The sequence below is a fragment of the Macrotis lagotis genome, chromosome 5 (assembly GCF_037893015.1).
Source record: "Macrotis lagotis isolate mMagLag1 chromosome 5, bilby.v1.9.chrom.fasta, whole genome shotgun sequence".
Lineage (NCBI taxonomy): Eukaryota > Metazoa > Chordata > Mammalia > Peramelemorphia > Peramelidae > Macrotis > Macrotis lagotis.
Genome location: NC_133662.1, coordinates 221,057,353 through 221,070,689, shown reverse-complemented (window position 1 = coordinate 221,070,689; position 13,337 = coordinate 221,057,353). Strand labels below are relative to the sequence as shown.

Sequence of the window (13,337 nt, the reverse complement as noted above, 5' to 3'; positions counted from 1 at the left end):
ACTCTATTCCTGTTAGGATCAAGCATGTGGCTCTGACCTTGTTGGCACAGACCTCCAATGAGAGGGACAGAATCTGAGAGCTAGAAGGATCCTTAGAGGTTCAGAGGATGCCAGCTCTAGATCTGTCACATCCAACCCCTTCATTTTACTGATGAAGAGAATGATGCTGAGACTAGGCAGAAGTAAATGCCCAGATTCATATAGCATGCAAAGGGTCAAGGCAGGATTCAAATTCAGGATATCAAGCTCACTGTGCCACCAACTTCATCCAGTCCAGTCCTTACCTGAACCAGACACTACCCTTTCTTTGAAGGCATTCCCTGAGGGGAGAGTGGATTTTTCTTCTTTGCAGTCTCTATCATCATCACTTGCTCTGCCATCTGATACCAAGTAAAACACATCTATGCAACTAAGGCCAGGTAGAGGTTAAGTTCCCAAAGGGCAAAACTCAAGGACCTGAACACTGTGACTTAGATGCAAAGTGGAGCTGCAATTGATGGTGATCTGACAATGACAATAATAGCATGAACAAATCTCTATACTTAGACATGAAAGGGATCTTGCAAATCATACAAAAATATCTCCTTTTATCTCTTCAATAACCCTAGGAAGTAGATACTATCATTTCCATTTTACAGATGAGAATACTGAGGCTGAAAGGGGTTGAATGACTTCTCCGAAGTGACATAGCTAGAAAATGAAGACACCAGGTTTGAACTTGACTCTTCCTGACACTCTCTACACTGTGCTGATTAACTGTCTCACAGTTATTATCCTCGGCTACTTCAGCTGATTTTTAGAATGTCATGGTTTCCAGTCTTTTCTCCATCTTAGTTGTCTTTTCTGGATATCCCTCCCCCATGTCAGTATCTTCCTTCTCACACCAACTTTTATCTGTCCTAACTTGATTTTTATTCATTTAGTCTGGCCAAGAGTTCCTCCTGAAGCTGGAAGGGGGGAAATGGGGGCAACTAGGGGGCATAGTAGATAGAGCATCAGCTTTGGAGTCAGGAGGATCTGAGTTCAACTATGACTCAAATGTGACTGTGGGCAAATCACTTAGCTCCAATTGCCTTTAAAAAAGGTGGGGGGGACGACTTGTTTAAGGTTATACAAGTCTATCAGTACCAAAATACAAACTTGGATTTCTGGGTTCCTTATTCATTCTTCCTTATTCAGCCTCTGTGGTCTTTTCTCCTTTCCTGAGTGGCTCACAACACTTTATCCAGACTATGCTTAATGCATAGATTCATACAATTTAGAATTGAAAGAGACCTTTGAGATCTAATCCAATGCCGTCATTTTTCAGATGAACAGACCCACAAAAGGGAGGTGCCTTAAGGTTCGCACAGGTGAGACAAGTTTTCAGCTGAAGTCCTTTGACTCCAAACCCAGGGTTTTCCCCACAATTTTTCAAGTTCATCTCAGATAAAGTACCAGTAGTAAAATTTCCCCTTAATTTCCATCTTGTGAAGATGAAAACTATTTCAATATAATTTCACTAAAATAGGAACTTTCAGTGAGAAACTTTGGTGTTAAGTGACTTGCCCACAGTCACAATGTTATTAAATGTCTGAGCTCACATTTGAACTCGGGTCCTCCTGACTTTCTACAGAGCTACATAGCTGCCCTTAGGAATTTTCTTTAACAATATAGCATGGCACCTCCTCTACAACTTTTGTTCAGTCATATCCTATACTTCATGACCCTGTGGACCAACTGTCCGTGAGGTTTTCTCGGCAAAGATACTGGAGTGATTTTTGCTATTTCCTTCTTCAGTTGTAGGCAAGGGTTAAGCCACTTGCCTAGGATTACACAGCTACTAAATATCTGAGGTCATATTTGAACTCTGGTCTTTCTGACTTCAGACCCAGTGCTCTATCCACTGTATCACCTGGTTGCCCCTCTCTACAATTTAGACTGAGTCTTAGAAAATTTGCCTAGTGCACTAAGATTCATCTAAGGTCAGATAGCCAGTATGTGTTAGACAGGATTTGAACCCAAGTCTTCATAGTTTCAAGACACTCTCTAGCCACTATATATACCATATACCCAATCCACTTTCCATTGGTCAGGTACCCAAGTATGCCATTCTATTGGCTAACAATTGTTGCTAATCTACAAGCCACCAATAGTTGTGGAATCTTGGTGTGACTGAATTAGCTCCTTGTTCTGTGCTTAGATGCATTTTTCTGATTGAGATCTTTGTGATTTAAGCATGGTTATAACCAGTTGTCCAGAAAGACACTCAAGGAAAGAACACCTGAAAGAAACTTGAGATGAAATATATTATTAACCTGTTTCTGTGATTCAAAAAAATCACTTCTTTTCGCTGGGTTTTCTTTTTCTCAATTATATAGTCATATCCTATGATTATTCATATGTGAGAAATGTAATATATAATTATAATATTGATTTTGCATAATAATTTTTTTAATGAGATGATATGTAAGGTCCCTTGCTGAAATCATGTCATTGCCAAAAAAAAACCCATTTTCCTTTTACTTATTTCTCCCTTCCCCAAGCAAAAGTGATTCATTTACTCTTAAGATTATTATTTCCCCTTTAGTATAGCTCTTGATATTAAATTTTGACCATATTTCACTAGCCAAAAAAAGGGGGGATTTTCAATGGGAGGTATTGATTATTACATACTAATCCTGGACCCTGGACCTTTCCTGGGGTGACCCTTGGTTGTGAATCACATTAAAGACAGCCAGAGCTTGGTATTTTGGCTAAGTCAAAGGCTGAGTACAAGAGCAACAAATGTCCCACTACTGCATAGGCAGGACAGCAGAAATAGGTCCTTTAGGGGGTAGCTAAGTGGCACAGTGGATAGAACACCAGCCCTGGAGTCAGGAGGACCTGAGTTCAAATCTGACCTCAGACACTTAATAATTACCTAGCTGTGTGATCTTGGGCAAATCACTTAACCCCTTTGCCTTGCAAAAAATAAAAATAAATAAAATAGAAAAGGGTCCTTTACCCAATTCAGGTGCCTGGACAGAGGCTGCTGTCCAAAGCAGTGAGTGCTGATTTAATTTGTTGGTATTTTTCTTTCCTTTAGCCTATTCCTTATTAATTCCTCAGGTTTTTATTATCAAGGCTCAACATGTATAACCTTTTAAGGACTGAAAACCATATCCAATGTCCATTATAAAAATAGCATTAAGTCACTGGATTAATTAGCACCTGGGGATATTGGAAATGGGATTCATGACTGGGGAAAGGGTTGCATTCTCTTTGGCTGAAAATCTGGGAATTCCTGTTCAGTCATCGTGGTTTTAGGTGGTTTGATTTTCTATTGATTTTAATGAAATTTAAGATCAGAGCTCATTTTAGCTTCAGTCAAGTCTGCGGTCAATCAACAAACATTTACATCCGAGTGACAAGTTTAGAGGAACAAAGATTCATGGATCAAGACCTAGAAGGGAATGAGAGACTATCTACTCCAAACTCTCCAGTTTACGGATATAGACCTTGAAGACCATGGAGATGAAATGAGTTTCTCAACATCCTATATATGCTTTGAACACCAACCCTTCGAATCTAGTCAATGCGCTTTGCTTTGCAGTTCTGAACAGTGGTGGTCTACATAGCAGTAGTTGGGTCTGTGTGCATAGTTGATGGCTAAGAAATCACACCATCCATATATTACATCAGAAGGAATGGATATGAGTAATGGTAACTGCCAATACCCATCCCATTGATCTTCGATTGATCTACTCTTGGGCCAGCAACATAATTCTCTACAGATGGAAAAGGAGATCCATGTGAAACAGAGTAATTAGGAGAGTAATGAGAACAGCTATTGAAATATTAACACAGTTATTAAACCTATTTTTTTAATCAATGATATAGGTAAGCTCTTCATACTAGATGCAGATGTCAACTCCTAATAACACTATGTGTTGATCAAGTGCATTACATCTGAAAGGGCATCTCAGTAGCTTCACAATACCTTAGGAAGCAAGCATTAAAACTCCCATTTTAAAAAATGAAAAAAAATAAGGTACGTTCTTGGTCAGTGATGTGATTCATCATGATCACCTCTAGTAGGAGATCCAGTCTTCCCTCTAATAGATAGTAAAGAGTCTGATCAGAGGCAAATAATCATTGAACTATCAACAGTTCATAGTCTGTAGCTTGGGCAGGCTCAGATCCCAAGTGAGGTAGTTTAAAAGTGAAATATTTAACCCAAGCCACATATGGGTATAGATGAGACATTGTAGGATATGGTTTGAAATGCTCTTGGTTCATTGTCCCCTTTGTCCTCTCAGAACCATGGCAGGTGGTCAGAGTCCCAACATCCATTAGCATGGTGATCATCAAAGGAGAAGTCAGGTAAGAGGGGGATTGCCCCTTGGAAGCGCTGGAAACCATTTCTGGCTCTCAGTTGAGTTGGAGTTCTGGTTGCTTTAGGAAAAGGTTCAGTCTTTGGGCCACAATATCCAAATCATTTTTGCTGACATACTGAAACATGTTGGTCCCCTTGATGAAAAAGTGTTTCAAGTACTGCTGATTCACACACTTGTACAGCTTACGGATCAAGCGCAGGAAGGCTTTTTTGAAGACACACCAGTCTTTAGCACGTGGATACTTTTCACAAGTCCAAAATAGTACAGACTGCAGAAAGAAGGTATCAAACACACTTATTAATTATTGAGAGTTCTGAAAAGACAAGGTCAACTTTCACGAATTCATTCAGCAAGTATTTTAAAACACCTACATTGGAAGTACAAAGACAAAATGAAACTGCTCCTGCCCTCAAAGAGATTACATTCTAATAAAGATTTGCTGTGGGTACAAGTAAATACAATGTATGTACACTCTGGCAATTAAAAAATAAAGGCAATGCTAATTACTGGGGGAAGATCCCCAGTGACCTTGTATAGGCTAGAAGGTACCACCTGAACCGAATTTTTGAATGAAGTTTGAAGTAAAACATTACAGCTATGACAGAATATTCCTTCCAAGGCAAGGAAGTGGAAGGTGAAGCATTATGTGTGGACAACAACTCTCAAGTGATCATTTTTGACTGGAACAAAGATTGGGGAGCAATATGAATAGAGACTGAAAAGGAAGATGGAAATCAGACTGTTTAAAATGACCTTCAATGACAGGGTAGATTTTTTTTTAAAAAATTGAAATTCTTAGGGACACTAGGGACTTTGTGAGGTAGGAAAATAGATTGAATATTCATTCATAGGGGACCTTGATATGATAATTAGCATTAGAACAGAGAAGGGGTCTGGAATGCACACAAGTGTGCTTGGTCTGAAAAAACAGGAAGACTGGACAAGAGAAAAGGAAGTCTTCTGAAAGAATTTTGTGTTTATAAAAATATGCTAAAAGTTTCTGAGTCTCCATTGAGTCAGTCATTTACATTAGGAACCACGCGTTTTTGTAGGTCAGGATAAGTTATGAAACCACCAAACAGAGATGGATGTCTTAGGTTAAACAGACTCAAGTTCCTTGAAGTATTCTCAGTCCCTAGCCCAATAAGGCAGAATAACAAATCCTTATCAATTGATTAATTATCTGTCTGTGTGTCTTTAAGTAAATACTGCTCTTCTCCTAAACACCTGAATCTTCTATAATCAAGAATAAAACCCCAAACTAATTAAGAGACAATTAACTCATTAAGGGGTGGTAGTCCACTGGGATTTTGGAGTCATAAAGTTATAGGGATTTACTAAATATGACATAGCCAAACAGTCCTATACTGGACCAGAAACTGAGACAGAAGAATAAGAGAAAGATATGGTCAAATTAGATATTGAGCTGGGGTAGGTGATGAGGTAGGTGGCATAGTCAGTAAAAATTTTAAAAAGTGAATTGGCATAAGAATGTTTGACGGTATTATATGACTATGGGCCATGCTTCAGATGATATCAGCATTTCCTAGTGTCCCGTAAGCCTCCAATAGTCTCTGTGCATGCATACATGCATCAAATCATAAATTTCTGACCACCATATATAGGAAAGGGACAGTACACCTCAAATTTGAGGTCTGACTGGGTTTGGGGGTGGGTTATAATAAACTTGTAGAGATCATTCTGAGTGAAATACTAGCAAGGCTACTGTACTTCCCTGGTAGGGGGCTGAGGGGAATCTCAAAATCTCAACACTGGAACATTCCTGATTGACAGCTGTTCCACAGTAATGCTAAGGAGTGCTTATCCAGCTTCACTTGAAGACCTCCAAATGAGGGGAAAATCATGACACAACATGCTTTTGCACAACTGTAATTTTCAGAGTCAACTAATATTAACCTCTATAACTTCTTCCACCCACTGTTTCTTGTTCTATCTTCTGGGACACTAAGCAGAACAAGACTAATTCATCTAATTGGGGGGGGGGTCACTGAATTAACTGAATTCATATCTCAGAGGGTTGCCTGCCTGGGGGAATGAGAGGTTCAAGTAATTTGCTTTAGCTCATTCAGCCAATGTGTGTCCCAGGTGAGACTTGAACCTGGGTCTTCCTTTTCTCTCTCCATTACACCATATTGATTCTTCCTTATCTTAATCCTGTAAATAGTTGAAGAGGACTAGCATGGCTTCCTTAATTCTTCCCTTTGCTAGGTCCCAAATCCCTACTAGAGTTATCCTTTGGAGGTGATGATGCCCCTCCTTTTTAAACATTCAATATGCTACCATAGGTCTTTTGTGTAATTCATACAGTATCATAGATTTGGAGCTGATCTGAAAGGTTTTACCTTCGTTATATTGATGAAAAAATGGAAACTTAGAGAAGTTCATACAAGTTAGAAAATTCCTGAGAACAGGGATCATTCAAATTTAAACAATCCCAACCAGTCCAAAAGATTAAAGAGTTTCCCCACCACTCTCTCTGATTTCTCCAAAACCCTTTTCCAGCACCCTACCTGAAGATGCTCGGCAGTAATGATAGGTCTCTCTTCGGGACACCAAATATCCTCTTTCATCTGTCTCATGATCTGGTAACATGCCCTTCGGCAGCCACCATCCTCATCTATCCCCTCCATCAGCATATATTCAGCTCTGTCTAAGCTCACTTGCCAGTGGTAACTGGAGCGAGCCATCAGGTCAAATCCGAATGACTGCAGGGTGAGAGTAAAAGGAAAAATGCAATCAACTGAATGAGAAACCCCTCTCTAGCATGTAAGGAAAGGAGAATTAAAAAGAAATTTCTCAGATTGTCTAAGTGATCTAAGAGAAAGGAATATGACCCTCAGGGCATATTACTATATAGTAAAGGATTGGGAAAAGAGACTCCCTTTACTAGTACAGGTGGAAGAAGCTTCTTTGTAATATTTATAATCTCTATATTCTGAGATAGTTGCCTAGGGCACTTGAGAAGCTAAGTGATTTACCCAACACCACACAACAAATCTGTGTCCAGAGTTGAACTTTTTTTGTGACTCCAAGGCCAATTCTCTAACTATGATGTCACTGGCTGTCCTATAGTAATTGTCTCTTCCTGGAAGGGAAGCTAAGGATGTTTGCCCTTCCTTCTCAAAGAAGACCATGACATCAGAGAAGAAGGTCATGAAAAGAACATTCTCCTCCAGTCATCTGGGTCCAGTGACCAGATTTGGTTCAGGACAACTAGAGATGACCCTAAGATGTTTGGCAGTTAGGGTTAAGTGACTTGCCCAGGGTCACACAGCTAGTAAGTGTCCAGTGTCTGAGGTGGGATTTGAACTCTCTTCTCTTGATTCCAAGGCCAGTGATCTATCCAGTGTGCCACCCGGTTACCCTCAGGGAAGCTAATAGGAGGGATCTGGAGTTTACAGGATATTCATCTTTTCCCTCTAAATCATGTGCACATGGTGAATCAGAGCTCAGTCCTTCAGGTAATCAGTCTGTCTTTTAATAGTTACCCATTCTCATAGGGGCAGCTAAATGGTGCAGTGGATAGAATACTGACCCTGGAGTCAGGAGGACCTGACTTCAAATCTTACCTCAATACTTAATGCTCAACTTAGCTATGTGACCTTGGTCAAGTCACTTAGCTCCATTGCCTTGCAAATACCAAAAAAAATGTTATCCATTCTCTAGTGAGCTCTATAGAAGTCCTTCTTACCTTCACCCTTAGCTCTTCTTGGTTTTGGTAGCTTCACTTTTATTTCATTTTACTTTTCACTTCCTCCCTCCTTTACCTTCTTCTTCCACTGAGAAAGCAAGAACTAAGATACCTTTTATCCATATGAAGTCATGTAAAACGTTTTCCTACATTAACCAAACTGTGGCAGGAAAAAGCAAGAAAGATAAATTGAAAAAAAATTTCTAGCATCTGTCCTCAGAAAGCATAAATCCTTGGTACCTTAACACATTGTACTATCTCCCGGGAGGGCCAGCGCGAGAAACATCGAGGCCACTGCGCTTTCTCACACCAACGGTTGAGGACCTCCACCACCGGAATCAGCTCCAACTCCACCTTAAATTCTGAAGTCTGTAGGATCAGTCGAACAATGGGGCCAATATTTTCTGCAACTCTGATTTCATCTGTTGGGAAATCCCAGATTAATTTGTTAAAAGAAAGAAAAAACTTGCTTAAGATCAGTTACCAGAGGGAACTGGAACTTGTATCAATATTCCTGACAATAGGTGAAGCAGTTTTTATGGTTGGAGCAACAGGGAAAGGCACTTAGGATGAGACATAAATACTAAGAATAAATGTAGGGCAATTATTACCCCAAAGACCTTTGCTTTTTGTAATCCTGTAGAGCAATGATTTTTTTTAAAAAATTTAAATATTAAATTTATTTATTTTTCCAACCTCACATGCAATGGTGGTTTTCAACAATCATTTTTTGCAAGGATTTTCTCCCTCCCTTCCTCATCTCCCCCTCCCTTTGACAGAAAGCATTCTAATACAGTAGAACAATGATTCTTAACCTGGGGGTTGTAAACTTGATTTGTTATTTTTTAAAATGTATTTTGATAACTACTTCAATATAATTGATCCCTTTGAAATCCTATGTATTCTATTTTTTGCATCTAAAAAATGTTATTCTCTGTATAGCAGAGAACAAAAGAAAACCATCAAGGAAGCAAAGAAAAGCTAGGCAGCTTTGAAAAAGTATTATATAACACAATGAATGGGAATTTATTGCTATAAAGCAATCCTCTCTTAGGTTTTACTGTGTACATAGTGATGTCTTTTTCTTTCCTCATTTTGTATTTAAGTTTAAAATAAAAATTTAAAGTTACAAAAAACTTATTACTCTGAGGAGGAGGATATATAGTTTGACCAGACTACCATTTGGCTCCATAATATATAAAAAAAGGTTAATGATCTTTGAGAAGTACTTTTTGGGGCAGCTAGGTGGTCCAGTGAATAGAGCACCGACTCTGAAGTCAGGAGGACCTGAATTCAAATGCAGCTTAAGATACTTAGTAATTGCCTAGCTGTGTGACCTTGGGCAAATCACTTAACCCCATTGCCTTAAATAATTTTTTTTAAAAAGTGTTGTATATCAGAGAAGTAGAGTCAAAAGATCTGCATTCAATATCTAACACTGATGCTTAATTTTGTTACTTGTGACAAATTACTTCATCTTCCCAGAGCCTCAGTTTCCTCCCCTCAAATGATAATATCCATACTGTGTATATCCCAAGGGCTGTTGTCATCTTTGTAAACTTAAAGCTACATAACATAGCATAAACTAATCATTAGCGGGAATACTTTGTGGTTCATTTATATGTCCTCTTTCTTATGTTGTATTTATTAGTTATGCTATCCTCTTCAAAGGCTTTCATAACCTTTCTCCCATCACTTATCTTTTCTGGCTTCTTACACCTCATTCCACATACTCTTTGATCCAGTAACACTGGCCTCCTGGCTGTTCTATAAACAAGACCCTTCATCTCTTGGATGTGAGCATTTTCTCTGCTTGCCTCCCATATCTAGAACATTGTCCCTCCTCATCTGTATCATGTTCATTGTTTATATTGAAATGTTTAGGTTTATTAAAAAAATAAAAGGAAAAACATTAAAAAGAGAAAATTGGAAATAATCAGCACATTGGCTAGCATGTCAAGTCAACTGCGCTAGGCTGAATACATTTTTGTGCGTTGACGGATTTTCACTGTCCCACAATAAATGATTCTGGTAAATAAGCTGATCCCAAACTCTTAAACCCTACTTTATTTCTCTCCAAATTTTAAAGACAGATACACATTTTTTCTTCACATAAAGATTACATTTTCTGGAATCAGCATTTATCACTGTGCTTCACCTTTCTTGGAAAAATCAAAATGACAAATATGACAAATATTAGCATATTATTCATATGATATGATTGTGCCTAAATGCATCAGAAAGATTGTCTGACTGGCTCAGGAATTTAAATCATTCTCTGAGAAGCCCTGGATGACTCTTATCTTGTCCTGATGATGAGAGGATCATTCTTTTTTGCTACTGGTTTTTATTGTTGAGTGACTTTGGGAGTAAACAGCTGGACATATCAGCAACTGACCATTTAACAAAGAAAGGGTTTGCTATTTTTTTCTATTTAAAAACCTGTTTTCCAATTACATGCAAAAATAATTTTCACCGTTCATTCTTTGCAAGCTTTTGAGTTCCACATTTTTCTATCACCCTCCTTTCCCTCCCCCCCTTCCCTATAACAACGAACATGGACAGCTAGTTTTAACCTATTTCCATATTAATCATGTTGTGAATTTAGGGGGTTGAGGATTGGGGGGTAGTTCTCATTTTGGAACCTTTTAACCTCTATCATCTCTCCCTCCAATCAAAGGTCTCAAATTGACCTCCCAGTCAAGGCCCAAACTAATTCAATTCAAAAGTAAACCCCAAAGTAAACATCTTTTAGATGCTGGGCACTGTTCAGACACTGGATCTACAAGATCAAAAAGCCCATTCTAGAACCCAAGGAGCTTACATTTCTACTAGGAGGGGGAATGTATACCTCATAAATAGCTAAGATATAACAAAAGAAATTTGAAGAGAGTACCAGCATTCAATAGCATCAGAGAAGGCTCCACAAGGAAGTTGACCCCTTGAAAAAGCTATCAACTGAGAATGAACATAGACAAAAGATAAAAGTTTTGAAAGGAAGTAATGAGAATGGAAACATAAGATCTAAAGCTACATTAGACATCAGAGATTGGTACTTTGAAAGATTAAAACCACAAATTTCTAACTTCAATTTGTTTTGCCCCTTGGCTTCAATTTACAGATGGGGATGCTGAGGTGCAGGAAGACTACTTGGTTTACCCAAAGTCACAGAAATAGAAAGTATCAAAGGTAGGATTTGAACCCAAAGTCCTCTGAATCTCAAACCAGTGCTTTTCCCACTGGACCAGAAGTAGAGAATCAACTGTATATATTGGGGAGGGTGGGGTGGGGGGGTGGAAGATGGGATGTTAAAATGGGGAAAAAAAGCTAATAACTAGAGAGAGAGTTTGTGACTGATAGTAGTATAAAGTCAAGTTGAGAAGCTAAGTAGGAACTAGACAGGAGTAGGTCTTAATATTTAGAAGAGTTTGTATTATGCCTTAGAAGTAATTGTAACCAAAGTTTATTGAGTAAGACATTGAGATGAGAGACCTATGCTTCAGATAGCTTTCTCTGGCAACTTTATGACGGATGGATTGGAAAGGCGAGAAACTGGAAGAAAGGAAACCATTGAGGAGGCTATTATGGAAATCTAAATTGAGGAAGATAAAATTCTTTAACTATTAGGGTAGAATGCGAGTGGAGGAAAAAAAGGACAAAACCAGGAGATGTTATGAAGGGATAATAGACTTGATCTGCTTGGATAATTCATTGGCTATTGTGAGAAGGAGGAGTCAAAGATGACTCCATTATAAACCTGGATGACTGGAAGAACTTTGGTGCTCTTAAGAGCAAACTCAGGCCATCACTCCTTCAGACCAAACAGCCTTAACTCCTTCAACACTTCCTTCCAGCACATGGTTTTGTAAGGGGGTGGATTCAGGGAGTTGGGTAGAGAATATGGTGAGTTCTTTTGAACATATTAAGATTGAGATGTTCATCAGGCAGTTTATGGTTCAAAACTGTAGCTCAATAGAGCGAGAAAGAGAAACGACGATCACCTGCACTGAGGCTTACTAAATCCAATGGAGAGGATAACATTAAGGAAGGCAGTAAAGAGAGGGAAGAGGATACGGCGCAGGATAGAGCTCTTTGGCAAATCCATACTAGAAGGAAGGAGACAACGATTCTGAACACCTGATTCATCAAGCATCATTTTACTTTACAAGCTATGAATATTTTTGAAGAAGGGTTCAAAACAATAATAGCTAGTCCCACTTCTCACATTTTAAAATTCTATCACAAACACACATTTGAAAATTCCTTTAAAAAATACAAATCTTGTTTCTCATAGACAAAGTGTAAGACAGGTTTTTCAAGTATTATCACCCTCAGTTTATGAACAAAGACATGGAAATGTACAGATATAGAAATGCTTTGTTAGTCAAGTGGTGAGCAAGACTGAGTTGGGATTTGAGCTCTGTCTTCTGAGTCTAAATTATGCTCTCTTCACAAGATAAGCTGATCAACTTCCATCTATGAACGGTCACTCAGCACTCAAGATAAATGCTTCTCCACTTGACAAGTTTCATCTAAACAGTATCTGTCAAGCTTTAGGGTAATAGAACTTTACTAAGCAATGGTAAGCTACTGGGTTTGAAGGATGATGGCTTGGAGGAGGTGTGATAACACAATATTCATGAGGCCTTCATTTGAGGGTCTGATATTTCTGTGGGAGGACAGCTAAGTGGCACAGTGGATTGAGTGATGGGTTTGAAATGAGGGAGATTCATCTTCCTGAATTTAAATCTGACTGCAAGCATTTACTGGCTGTGTGTCCCTAGAAGGAGCCCTTAACCCCGTTTGCCTCAGTTTCCTCATCGATGAAATGATTTGGAGAAAGAAATAACAAACCACTCCAGTATCTTTGCAAACAACAGCAGCAACAAAACTAAACCCAAGTGGGGTCAGGGAGAGATGAACACAAGTGGAAAACATTTCTGTGAGAATCTCTAAATGTTTTAGCCTCTCTGAGATTAAATTCAGATTTCTTTAATAAAGTAATTTCTGAAGATTGTGTTTCACTAGTGACTTGCCTCTTTCTGGTCACAGCAAATTAGATTTGGAAAAGAACTTGGGAGATTTAACTTTTGCCTGAATACTTCTGCTGATGGGGGACCCTTACCTATCTATAAAGATAGAAAAATTACAGTATCTAATAAGTCCAATTATTAGGGAGTTCATCCTTAATACAAACCTAATTGGCCCCTAATTCTGTCCTCAAGTCCTGAAAAACAGGCCTAATCTGTTTTACCCATTGGAGTGCT

General features: G+C 38.7%; 1 protein-coding gene across 11 annotated transcripts in view; it reads right to left on the bottom strand.

The window, feature by feature from the left end:
• Positions 1-3,811: 3,811 nt before the first annotated feature.
• MAB21L3 (mab-21 like 3) overlaps positions 3,812-13,337 on the bottom strand; it is a 41,553-nt gene continuing 32,027 nt past the window's right edge. For all 11 annotated transcript variants that reach the window (XM_074188523.1, XM_074188519.1, XM_074188520.1 and 8 more), the window contains 3 exons: positions 8,311-8,492; positions 6,890-7,084; positions 3,812-4,626 (listed from right to left, as the gene is read on the bottom strand). In XM_074188523.1, coding sequence (XP_074044624.1) covers positions 4,393-4,626; positions 6,890-7,084; positions 8,311-8,492 — 611 coding nt within the window. In that variant the 3' untranslated portion in view covers positions 3,812-4,392. The remainder of the gene's footprint in view (positions 4,627-6,889; positions 7,085-8,310; positions 8,493-13,337) is intronic.